This window comes from Piliocolobus tephrosceles, chromosome 9 (assembly GCF_002776525.5).
Source record: "Piliocolobus tephrosceles isolate RC106 chromosome 9, ASM277652v3, whole genome shotgun sequence".
Taxonomy (NCBI): domain Eukaryota; kingdom Metazoa; phylum Chordata; class Mammalia; order Primates; family Cercopithecidae; genus Piliocolobus; species Piliocolobus tephrosceles.
In genome coordinates, this window is record NC_045442.1 from 56,391,392 (window position 1) to 56,405,080 (window position 13,689).

The 13,689-nt window shown below is 40.9% G+C and overlaps 1 protein-coding gene across 2 annotated transcripts in view; it reads right to left on the bottom strand.

The window, feature by feature from the left end:
* Positions 1–13,689, bottom strand: part of ANK3 (ankyrin 3) — a 713,837-nt gene that overhangs the window by 364,939 nt on the left and 335,209 nt on the right. The window contains exon 1 of one of the 2 annotated variants that reach the window (XM_023185582.3): positions 6,649–7,099. The exons of the other annotated variant lie outside the window; for it this stretch is intronic. Within the exon in view, the coding sequence (XP_023041350.2) occupies positions 6,649–6,762 (114 nt within the window). The 5' untranslated portion in view covers positions 6,763–7,099. Of the gene's footprint in view, positions 1–6,648; positions 7,100–13,689 lie in introns of those variants that run through there. 2 annotated transcript variants of the gene reach the window in all.

Genomic DNA, 13,689 nt, shown 5'->3' on the forward strand with positions numbered 1-13,689 from the left:
ATCTATCTATCTATCTATCTATCTATCTATCTATCTATCTATCTATCCATCCATCCATCCCAATGCTTTCACTGTTTTTTCAGTCAGTGGATTCTATTTAAAAATTTTAAATGCAGAAGTACACTAACTTAAGTATAAAAGAATATACAAATCTAGATTTTGCAGTTGAATTTAAATGATTTATTAAAATTTGAATTAGTAAATAATTTAACTTTCAACATCTCAAAAGTGATCATTTTTTTCTTGATATAAGAATTCACCCTGGATGTCCATTGATAATAATCACCCTTAAGAAAATCTCTCCTGTAGAGGTTTTGATGGCCCAAGCAAGAAACTTAGAACCACACAGGCCTTGGTTCCAAGACCTGGTATTTCTGTGACCTGAGGCAAGTTTCATAAACAAACCTTGGCTTTGGTTAATGCCTCAGTACATTGGCTAACACTAAATACTCACACTAAAGTCCGTTTATTCTTCTGTTCATTTGTCTGTACATTCTGAACAATAACAACAACTGCAACACTATGGCTCTTTGTGCCAAGCACAGCTTTATGAACTCACTGAAACCCCATTACAACCTTATACTAAGCACATCCTACTATTACATCCATTTTGCAGGTGGAGAGCCTGAGGCACAGAGAGACTAAATAACTTCTCCAAGGTCAACATCTAACTGATAGTGCCAGAATCTGAACACAGACAACCTTACTCTATTGTTCACACTCTTAATCATTACACGATACTGCCTCTCATCCACTCATTCACCATCCAGCAAGCCCCAGTTTGGCTGTAGTAGATAATTACACCATCTCTGGCCTCAAGGAGCTCACAGTCTCTTGGTAAGACAGACATGTAAACACATAATTATGGTACAGAATATCAAGTATGCTAATTGACCATGCTCCCTGGAGACCTGGAGTCCATATACTCGATGCAGCAGGGAACAGGGCAAGTTTGCTTGATCTCATAAAGATCGACACAATCTTCTACCATAGTCCAGCTGCTGCAGTACAAAACCTTACTCTTGCCTGGCATCTTAGATCAGGGTGTCAGAGATACCCAGGTAACTAGGAATGGGAAAAGCCTATAAAATATCAGGACGCACTGAGTTTCAATGGCAAGAAATAACACTATAGTCCATGTCTATAAAAAAATCTGTTCTCAAACCCTTAAATTGTGGTTAACCTTAAAAGAGACTGCTAGCACCTCATTACAATAAACCCAGTGGTTAAATAGAGATCCCAAAGTCCTTTGACCCGAGTTCAAGTCTAGGTCCACCACTCACTAGCTATATGACCTCAGACAAGGTATTTTTAAGCCTTAGTTTTTACCTATAAAAATGGAGATGAAAATAATGCCTGCCTCGTAGGAAAGTCATAGAGAAGAAAAAAGAATAACCCATGGGAATCCCTCTGCACATTTCTGACATACAGCAGGCATCCAACACACTGTTAAGTTGTCATTACACAATGTGTCTGAGGATTTGAAATCCTTGTGTTGGTAATTTTCATTTCTAAGTTCCAAAAAATTTTAAAAAAAGAACCTTAAGAAAAAACATTAAAATTTACTGCAGTGGGTAAGAAAAACAGACACTACAATACTGAATTAGTTAGAGACATAAAGCCTGTTGTTTAAAGTTTCACATGTCTAGAAAATAGCTTATCACTTAGAAGATTTTCTGAAACAAGCCCACTTTGATGTGTAGCTGTGAAAACATTCATGTCACATACTACACACCTTGTATGGCATAGTAGTTAAGAGTGCAAGCTAGACAGTTAGACTGCCCCAATTGGAATCCTAGCTCTATCACTGTCTGACTAGGGTGAAAAATTTCGGCAACTAGCTTCAAGGCTCAGCCTCAGTCTCCTTGTCTGTAAGATGGGGATAATAAAAAAAATACTTTCTCTTCTCACAGGGTTATTAGGAAGATTAAATGAATCTCTACCTATAAAGCAATGTAATACCCTACCTACTGCAGAATAAGTGGTCAATAAACGGCCTGGGAGAAAAGACATGAATCCAGGACATTTAATTCTTCCTCTTCCCCTTCAAGCCAGGAACTTGGCAGTTATCCTAGAATCCGATCTCTCTCTCACATCCTGCCTACAATCCATTGCCAAGTTCTACTGAGTCTTCCCCTAAATATCTTTGGTATGCAACACCCCCTCTCCACTGGCATAGTCTCCGCCTTGGTTCACACTCAGCATTTCGTGCCTGGATCCCCATCAGAGCTTCCTGACTGCTCTCCCTGCTGCTGCTACAACACGGATGCTTGAGTGACGGCTCTACCCCATAAAGCTATTCACAGTCCTCTCTTCTACCACCACCATTAAGGTCTCTCCCCACTTTTAGCAGGATGATTTCCAAACTATGCAAGATGGCATATGAAGATCTTTATGCTCTGGCACCTGCCTACTTTTCGTGCCACACACTCAGGTCCCCTTTGCTCCAGGAATTCCAAAATACTGTTTGTTTCCCACACAGCCTAATAGTCTCTCCTACTTCTATTACTTTGGGGATGAGATTCCTGTTTTTCGGCTTGATTATCTTGCTGACTCCTCTTCCAAGGCTCAGCTTCACTGAGATTCTCCTCTGAGTGCATCTGAGCCAAGTGAGGGTCTTTCTGTGGACCTCCTGGGGCTCCCTCTTCATTCTTTATGGAAAGTCATTAATGGCTCTTATCTTTCTCCCTCCCTGCCTCTTCTGGCCGTTACTGTAGTGTTGCCACTATGCTTTGATTGGCTTTGTCTCCAACATTTGATGCAATGCCTGATCCACAGAAGTCACTTAATAAATGTTTACTGAATGAATACATGAATGCAAGAATGAAGCAATGAATATTTGTTCCTGCTCTGTCACTGACTAACTGTATGTTTGACATCAATAATCAGAAAATATGTTAATCATGGAATTGTCATTTTATCCTAGTATCTAGCACTGTGTCAGGTGCATATATAGAGAGAGATCTACCTACCTATCTGTTGAGAGCAAACTCCACAATGTTTTTTTTTTAAATATACATTTCATTAGGTCACCTCAAATTTTTTACAGGACCTGGTAAATATATACAAGCATATATTCATATACTAACAAAACCCACTTATGGAACAAATTAGGGTCAATTCCAGTACTATCCCTCATTGTTGAAATGTATTTTATAGTTTATGTGGGGAGAGGGCATGACATGCAGGTAACATAGTACCAGAAGCCAACAATGACAGGGAATGTGCAAGGACTGCAGCCTGCCCACGAGGAGAGCACGTGTGACTTCGGCCCATCATGGCTTTATGGTAGGATGAGCCACCTACCGACCACCGCCCATGGGCCAGGGCCCTGCTGGCAGCAGGGGATATAAACAGCTCTTCTCTGCAACTCAGTCAGGGCAGGGATCCAGTAAAACCCACCCAAAGGCACTCTATCTACAGTGGCATGCCTCCCACTGGTTGCCAACCTAGGCAGCCCATGAACAGGGAAGTGTGGAGGGAAAAAGATATGGCAGGGAAAGGCAATGGGAAAGTATGGGGAAGGGGTATTTGTAAGTGCATTGGTAAGCACCTTTTAAACAAGATACTCATTCAAACTGTTTTTTAAAGCCAGACAAATTAGTAATAAAAAAGTAAAGGTTCATCCACCTAGATGCATTTCCTTTCAACAAATAGGAAGATTTCCTTTTTCTTAACACTACTTATGTCAAGAATAAAACACATCTTTATTAAAATTCAACTAATTATAAATTCCTAGAAGTTCTGTACTGCTTTTTTTTTTTGGACTGGTAATCACATATTCATGATTAACATATTCAAAATAGACCATATGTACAATTCACTGGGTTTTTAAAAACTTGATGAAATGTGAATCCAATGTTAAGTCTACATATGCATTATGATTTCATGATAACACGTAGTGATATCCCATACTATACGATTCTGTGTCATCAGACCTAATCAAGAAAGCTTCGTCTTTGGCCTTACTCAAACCTGAACTGCAGGAGTGTCATGGACCAAATTCCTTATTTTATAAACTAGATACTCTTTAGGATTTTCCCAAACTTTTCTAGTTTGTGATTTTATGAGAGTATACACTATTACTTTTATGTAATTAAAAGATCCTTGCCAGGCTCAGTGGCTCACGCCTGTAATCCCAGCACTTTGGGAGGCCGAGGCAGGGGGATCACCTGAGGTCAGGTGTTTGAGACCAGCCTGGCCAACATGGCGAAACTCCATCTCTACTAAAAGTACAAAAATTATCCAGGCATGTTGGTGGGTGCCTGTAATCCCAGCTACTCAGGAGGCTGAGGCAGGAGAATCATTTGAACCCGGGAGGCGGGGGTTTCAGTGAGCTGAAATCACGCCACTGCACTCCAGCCTGGGCAACAAGAACAAGACTCCATTTCAAAAAAAAAAAAATCTTATACAGTATTTCTGCATATGAACAAGAGCAACTTCCCCATAATATCCCACAAAATACTTAGAAGAGGCATTTTTGATTGACATGAGGTCTACAACATGGAACAAACTAGCCCACAGGCCTTCATTAGGATCTTAGAAAAAGGTGGGGAAAAAGAAACCCAAAGTCATAACAATTCACTTTATAGGGAATGAGGGTCATATATGGCTATGCCACTGAAGGAAATCTAGAGTGTCTTCAAAATAATTCAGTCTTCACTTTGTATATCACAAGTAGTCCGTGAAATAATTTGACTATGAATATTGTATCTTCCATAATATACTGTATCTTAGAGAATATACCTATTTTACTATGTTAAGGATTAACAACAGCAACGAAAGTGTTACCCATGCGCCAGTTTTAGGATCTACTCCGAGTGTCCTGAGAACAAAACATTTAAATCCACTTGCACATTTACAATAGAGATATTGATATTTCTCCATGTTCCCTTCTGGTTGCTAAGTGATTTACATTGGACAGACTCTGTTGTACTGGTAACAAAGCACTTTGGTCCACAAAGCATTTGCTACAGCTCAGTGAATCCAGAAACTCCCTTGGCTTCACCCCTTCCCTATCTTGCTTCCAAGTCAAACAGGGGCCCAGGACAAAGGTGACAGATCTGTCATCACTGCTACAGAAAACTGCTGTACATAAACCTAGCTAATCTAACAACCCTAACATATAGTGTCAATATTAATATGACACCATATCTTCATACAAATATATGTACCTTTTCTGTGTTTCTTAGAAGCTAGCTTATCATGGTGGGGGTAGGCAGAGATGTACGGAGAGGGGGCAAGTGGTAGTGACCTACCCACAGAGAAACCTCATACAATAAAATTAGACCATAATCTAGCAAAGTATGGCAATTTCATAACAACTCTGCTGTGCAAGGCTTTGAAATACGCCTGCACACAATTTCTTAACCCAAGTTTGTATTTTTATGAAAATATATTCAAGAAGTTTATTTACAAGAATATCAAAGTAGGAACTCACTATATTTAACCTCTTGCAGCAAAACAACTGCAGTTCTCCAGCTTCAATCTCAAAGTCAGCTATGCAACAAAAGGCAGAGAGTCTTCTATAGATCCTAACTCTGAAGAAAATGGCAAGAGTACCGGAATATTCATGGTCACTCCTGAAGAGGGGTCCATGTGGGGGATGAAATCTGCATGTCATTTAGAAAGCACATGCCTCACCGCTCACAGCAAATTAAGGATATCTTTCCCTTGGGAATTTTCACAAAGACACATAAAAATGCTTTATGACCTGCCTTTCCTATTCAGATCACAGTTTTAGTCAATTTTTATTAATTATCGTGGAGGAAAAGTGCTTTAGGGTCTTACTCCTGGTTCAGCACCTAGGAGTCATATTTAAGGGCAAACACTCTAAGTACTCATGGGCTACAATAAAACACCTCTGACCCAGAATTTTCCTCCTATTTTCCCTCTGCCTTGGACTATCAGTAAGGAATCATCAATGCCTATGCATCAATCTAAAGCGATCAGTGTTGAAGGTTTCAGGTCACTGGAATTCCTGCGTTCAGGATAATCACTCTCACCCAGCAAATTACCAAACCTCTGTGATTTCAGCTCTACTTAACAAAAGAAAGTTATTTCCAGCAGTTTATTTCCATTGCACAACTTGACAAAAAGCACCTGATAAAAATAAGAGGCAAAAGGAAAGAAAGAGGAAATAAAAGCCAAGCAGGAAATGACTTTTGTGCTACGTCTCTAAGGTCACAGATCTGCCTGGGAAACGCACGCATGTGACACAGTTCCAGCACAAAAGCTCTTTTTCCACGAGACAAACCTCTAAGAAGTACAAAGCCTGGCTCTCTGGCCTCTCCCTCTAACCCAAGTCACCGCAGTGCATTTCACCTTGACTGGGCTGTGAGGAAACTACTTTTGTAACTCCTTCACAACACCTTTCCGTGTCATGGAAACATGCCCATGCCTATATAAAGTGAAGCACACTTTCCGCATAGCCCTGCAATCACCCCACAGGAGAAAACCATCCCTCTTGCCTTGCCCATCCTATGGCCATGGTCTGCCATAGGGTTTATCATCTGTTCCCAATTTACACACCCAATTTACACTCTAGCCAGCATGTAAAAATAAGCTTTAATGCTTCTAACAGATGCCAGGGGGAGATTAAAACAAAAAGAATCCAGGCAAGATACATGCTCTGGCATACATAGATACCTTTTTCTTCCGATCCCGGGACCGTTTGCGGTGTTTCCTTTTTTTCTCAGGCTCTTCTTCAGTATTGATTTCTAAATCCCTGTTTTTCTTTAATTGTGAGGCTGCATGAGCCATAATGCATTTAAAAAGATCCTCTCAAGCAGGCACGGCTTCCTTGTAAAAGGTGATATCCTCAGGCACCTTTAATCAGGCTTACAGCAGCATTCCAATCACTAGAGAGAAAGCTTTGACTAGAAGCAGGAAGATATTCACAATGCAAAGATGCTGGAGAAGCTGAAGCTTTTAAAAACCCAAATGATGATGTCCGGACTTCATCCTACACCTTCCTCTACCTGAACCTTTACAGGAGAGTGCAGCCATCGTAATGCATTTACCGTAGTGAAGAAGACAGCTGGGACAGAGGAAGCTGTATTATGGCTGTATCCCCTGCCACCAGCTGGAAGTGTCTAAGTGATTCCTCCGAAGGGGGAATGCTGCAAAGGATGCTTCTCCAAAGGGGAAGAATCAAGAGTCACCACACATGCAGAAGCAAAAATCCACCACTAATTCTGAAAACCTATTTTAGAATCCTTTGAAAAAAAGAAAAGGCTGCAATTTATACATCACCACTAGATCTACACGGAGAATAATTTAACCCCTGATAGAATGGAGCTGTTCCTACTTTGGTACAACTGCTGATGGTGACAAAATATATAAAATAAGATTTCAAAAAACACACTAAATTTTGCTATGGAGATCCTGACTGCATTACGGGGAAAACAATGCATGTATTGCCCGTCTCAACAGTGCATCCTTTATGCTAAACTATCAGCCTAAATGCATTTTGTGGAGAAGACTACACAAGGGCTTGTTGTCTTTTAAAAACAACATGCTGATTACAACACATCATACAGAAAGATGTGAGCATGTTGGTGTATGGAACAGATGCCCGATTCACAGGAGGTTCCCCAAGACTCTCCTCTCATGGGGTCTGAGGGTCAGGAATCTGTGCCGTAATCAGTGTTTCTGAGTCACTGAAATGCAGATTTGCTTTCATGTTAGGGTTTGCTTCAATCACCTTACTATTTTTGCCACCTGAGTTCTCAATGACCGCAGCCTCTGAATATTCATTATGTGAAGTGAAGCAGCAGCAGTGCTCAAGGCCTGCTGGGGTGTCTTCTGCTAGGATGCACATACTGGAAGAAATCTAATAAGTCGGGAGTCATTTGCACACATACTACACAGTATTCACAGAAAGTGCTTTAGCAAGAAACTGCTGAAATGTCAGGCTGGGCCTAAAACATATGAGACCTAGTAAAAAAAGAAAACACACACACACACACACACACACACACACCAATTTCACCAAGAAAATGAGCCAGGGAAAAAAAAAGAAAAAAGACGTTCTGATGAAAAGACTTTGTTAGCATGTGCCCTTCCAATACAAGAGTCCATAACTTTGGCGGCCGGTGCATTTGACTTTGTAGGGCTGACTGTGTAGGTGTGTAAAGGACAGAGCACCAAGTCCAGTGCATCATGTGAGGATTTGGTTGGAGTTCTCTGGAGTTGTTGTTCATCTGCTTCACAAAGAGTGCCAAGCGTGAGTTCCGGCAAACAACTTCTACTCACCATACGTCTAGATTTGGGGTTCAAAGGTCTTTCCTCTTTTCCTCTTGTAGGATGCTTTATAGTCCGCGGAGCAGTGATAAAAATGGGAAGGGAAAGAATCAGGCACCATGGCGTCCCATTCCTACTACCAATGGACTGCGCACTTCTCTGAGGCCTCAAGGCGAACTACAGGGAAACCACGCTGGTCATAGAGTTACCATGGGCCTACTATGTGCACCGATGCTCACGTGCTTGACTTCCTCGCAAACTATCTTCATGAAGAAAGAGTTCTGGAAAGTTTCTCCGTTGCCTATGAAACTACACAAAAATGGGGAAAAATGAAGGTGGCAGATGAAATGTAACTCAGATCCAAAACCAGATGAAAGGTGTTTGGGTCTTTGTAGTAAAAATGAGTGTTTTTCTACTAGGATATTTTACTGTATTAGTAACAGGTGGGGGCAGAGTAAAACTTAAACCTTTGTATGCATTTTCCCAATATAAATAATCTTATACTTTTGAAAACATTCATACAATTTCTTTTATTTTCAGCAAGTTGAAGAGAACAGCCAGCTAAAAAGCTGGCAGCTTTCCCACTGGCTCCTGGATCATCTTTTCCTTCTTCCTTTATAGACACTAATGATACTTTAAAATATATTTAGAAGTGTGCTTGATCAAGTAACTTCTCCATCTGAGGCTGGCAAAGCATTATACTTTCTCATTGATTTCTATTGGCAAAACCATAGTTGGAAATTAGGAAAATAAGCCACAGGTATTTTTGAACATATTTCTCTCTAGAATAATTCTTTGCTTCCCCTAAATGTTCAGAAGTTGAGAGTGTGTCATGGCTTTTTAGGACTCCATAATGTGACTTTCTCGTTGCCTTGGCTTTTCCCTTATCTCAGTAAGTGGTTAGCCCATCAAAAATAAATCCTAATGTATAGCTTGCTCAGATTACCTTTTTTACAGAAAATGTGATCTTTTATCTTCCATTTCTAAGGTAGAACTTTGAACAGTGACTCTACTAAGAAAGGCAACCCTGTGGGTCCTAGGTTTTGACTGTGATATTACTAAAGGCTAAATCCCTTTCTCCCTACACAGCAGACATCCTGACAAGTAACTCTCAAGCTCCTAGTGTACTTATTCTCAACACAAAGACATTGACTCAAGAGAGCCACAAATGCCAGTTCCCCCTAAAACTGAATTGACAGTTTTATCAATAGTTCCAGAAAGCCTTTATTATAGCTGAAATGAAAACATTAAAAGAACTTCTGAAAACTTTATTCCTTGACTAAATTTTTATCAAAAATTTCCACTTAAATTTCAAGAACTTATGGTCATTTGGGAGATTAAAAACTAGTATGAATCTTTAAAGTTCAACTAATTGTCCAACTGGTACAAGCTCACGTGTCTGAGAAGTGGGGCAGATCCCTGGTAGTAACAAGAATGAGATACAAACATGGCCTTAGAGGAAACAACAGTCCAAGGTTCAGTCAGGCTGATGGTCACCTCCCTCTACCGCAACTTCTCCAGTCCTACTACTTGCCATTGGCCATGAGAATGTGTACATAGGACTTGCATAGGATGGGCGTGGCCTATGCGCGGAATGTCAAAGCTATTAAAAGCTGAGGGTAGGCCAGGCACGGTGGCTCATGTCTGTAATCCCAGCACTTTGGGAGGCTGGGGTGGGCAGATCACTTGAGGTCAGGAGTTCGAGACCAACCTGGTCAACATGGTGAAACCCCATCTCTACTAAAAATACAAAAATTAGCTGGGCGTGTTGGTGTGCGCCTGTAATCCCAGCTACACGGGAGGCTGAGGCATGAGAATCACTTGAACCCGGGAGGCGGTGGTTGCAGTGACCTGAGATCACACCACTGCATTCCAGTCTGGGTGACAGAGCAAGACTCCATCCCCCCTCACCTCCAAAAAAAAAGAAAAAAGAAAAAAAATGCTGAGGACAAAAATTCTTAAGTGACTTCCCTTTCTCAAGAGAAAAAGAAAAAATCTGTTCTTGTTTTAGAAAAGTCCCAGGTACAGGAATTCCTAAACCATGCTTTCAAAATATAGTACAGAGCGATCTTTCAAATTTTTATTAGCTGAAGAAATCATTCTTTGAATACGTCCTACAGGAAAGGTACTTACAATAAACATAACAGTGGAGCTGCATGGCTGAATGGAAAAAATGGTGTCCTGGAGCCCCGGCTCTTTGGTTCTCTCAGCCCTCCTCCAGAAGGCAGCTTTGGTGAGCACAATTTGAAAGCCACCACCCTGCCTCAAAGAGCACACTGCCCCAAACAGTCTCTGTGTTTTCCCTGCTTGCAGCTTTGTTACTAGAAGTTATGTCAAAAAAAGTGATTCTCCATGCACACGTATGTTTATTGTGGCACTATTCACAATAGCAAAGACTTGGAATCAACCCAAATGTCCATCAGTGACAGACTGGATTAAGGAAATGTGGTACATATACACCATGGAATATTACGCAGCCATAAAAAAGGATGAGTTTGTGTCCTTTGTAGGGACATGGATGCAGCTGGAAACCATCATTCTCAGCAAACTATCGCAAGAACAGAAAACCAAATACTGCATGTTCTCACTCACAGGTGGGAATTGAACAATGAGAACACTTGGACACAGGAAGGGGATCATCACACACCGGGTCCTATTGTGGGGAGGGGGAAGGGAAGGGATAGCATTAGGAGATATACCTAATGTAAATGACGAGTTATTGGGTGCAGTACACCAACATGGCACATGTATACATATGTAACAAACCTGCACATTGTGCACATGTACCCTAGAACTTACAGTATTAAAAAAATAAGTGATTCTCTCTACTAAAAATTGTCCCAAATAATTGTTTTTATTTCTTACCAGAACTGACAAGTTTCATGCAGAGTGCTTCCTGCCTGGGCATTATTAGAGCATGAATCTTCTATAAAAACAATTAAAATATCTTTCCACATTGGGCATATGGAGTAATGGGCATACTCCAGATAATATCTAATCCAGGAATCAAACAATTGTGACTAAGTATGCCACTGAAAATAAAGCCAAATCAGTTCATTCGGATGCCTTATAGAATTTAGATACACAGCCAAGTATTTCTCGCCACTCATTTTTCACATACACCTTCTCAGGATTTCAAGACAAGCTCTAAATATCAGTTCAGTCAATTAATAATTTGACTACTCTCTCTTGTCATTTCATGTTGTGTCTCTACCTTGTTAAGCTGAGTTGACACACAAACCAGTAACAATGTATGTGGTTTCTATAGAGATGACACTGTCACATGGAGATTTTGAAGTTACAAGAGCTGTGCACATGTAAAAAATACTACACTGTGATATGAAGAAGGAGAAGTTGGGGAGTATATAGAATAATGGAGAATGGAGGCAAGAAAGAAACTAAAGAGAGAAATAGTTTCAGGGCTACTAGGGAGGGTGTGCCTGCTCAGCCCTACTCCAGGTTCCTGGTAATGAGGCAAGCGTGTGTTTTGATGGAATAAGAACGACTTCATGCTGCACCCACTTCAGTTTTCTCAGAAGCAGAGCAGCCTCGCCACAAGAGATAGTCAAAATATTTCTTCTTCACAAAGAAATCTGGATCCACGATCATTTCATTGATTTTTGGCATCCTAGATGATACCAAAAGACCTAGAGCAGGTTTGGAACAAGGTGAAGGAACAGGAAAGAAAACAAGCACTAAACTTGTCAAGGGTTATAAATGACAAAATAAAAAACACACACCTGGAAAATTTTTAATTCACAGTCTCATATTATTTTTCATGTTTAGATGAGACATATGAAGTTCTTAAAACAAAAACCTGTGACTGGATAGAGCACTGAGGGACTGGCAGCCATTCATACACCCCTTGTAGGGGGTGGCACCTCTGGATAACAAGCACTGGCCTTGGTGCCATCTGTCTTAGCACTTAGTCTGCCCTCTTTCCCCATCCATCTGACTCTGCGGCTTGACCTCAGTGCTGGAGAGACAGCCAGCTGGTCCGAAGCACACCAGCTGCTTCTGTGACCTCACATGGGCAGACAGGGGCAGGCACACGAGGAGGCTTCCCCAAGGTCTCTCCATCACACCCACACTGGCCTGTAGAGAGAAGGAGATCCTCCGTTGCACATAGAAGTACCCCACAGCCATATCTGTGGTGTCCGTTCCACCCGAAGGAGTAGACTGGTAGTGCCTGGCAGAGTTCTGAGTGCAAAGCAGGCACCAAGAGAGGGCTGCGAGGAAGATGAACCACGTGCCACTTCCTCTCCCCACTCCGCTCTTGTAAAAGGAGGCAGCTGGACTAGATGACTTCGATGACAGTCCTCACTCTTCTAGAATGCTGTGATTTATGTGAAAGGAGGGTTCAATGTTTGCAAATTTAAAAATGTACATAAGAAAGGTTTATTCAAGCAGAGTTTATTCAAGCAGAGTTTACTGTATTCTGCACTGGCCAATACAGTAGCCACTAGCCATATGTGTCTACTGGGTAGGGAAATGTGAGCAGTGTAACTGGAGAACTAAATATTTAGCTTTATTTAAAATTTCAAATTGATATTCAATTCAGATAGTAGAACACATGCAAGTGTGTTTGGAACAATTTGGATACGCAAATCTACTTTTCTAACTTTAAATTTTATGATATAACATACAGATCAAGTATTTCCGACAAAAATTTTGCATCCAAATTGAGACGTAAAATACGTCCCAGGTTTCAAGATTTAGTACCAAAAAATGCAAAGTAGCTCAATGATTTTACATATTGATTCATGCTGAAATAATATTTTGGACACAATCAGTTAAATAAAATATATTACTAAATTAATTTCAGTTTCCTTTTTTTTTTTTTTTTGAGATGGAGTCTCGCTCTGTCGCCCAGGGTGGAGTGCAGTGGCTGGATCTCAGCTCACTTTTTGAGTGCAGTGGCTGGATCTCGGCTAACTTTTTGTATTTTTTAGTAGAGACGGGGTTTCACCGTGTTAGCCAGGATGGTCTCGAACTCCTGACCTTGTGATCCGCCCGTCTCGGCCTCCCAAAGTGCTGGGATTACAGGCTTGAGCCACCGCGCCCAGCCCTAATTTCACTGTCTTAAAGCTTTTTAAATGTGGCTATTCAAAATTTGAAATTAGATGCATGGCTTACACTCCATTCCGACTCGACAGCACTGGTCTAAAGAACTTATACAGTACTAAAAAAAGAGAGCCTGATCTGTCAGAAATTGTCTTCCTGAAGGCAGGTGTTTCATCAAACAAGCAGAGAACACTTAGCAATCAACTACTATGCCTTTTTCTTTCTTTATTTATTTTTCTTTTCTTTTTTTTGTAGATGCGATGCATAAAGATACAGTATGTTCTCAGGCACTTGTGCTGAAAGAAGCATTCGTGTGCTCACGGACACATTCCCTTACCCTGCTGGTCACTGTGTTCAGCACCAGGGATGTATAGAGAAATG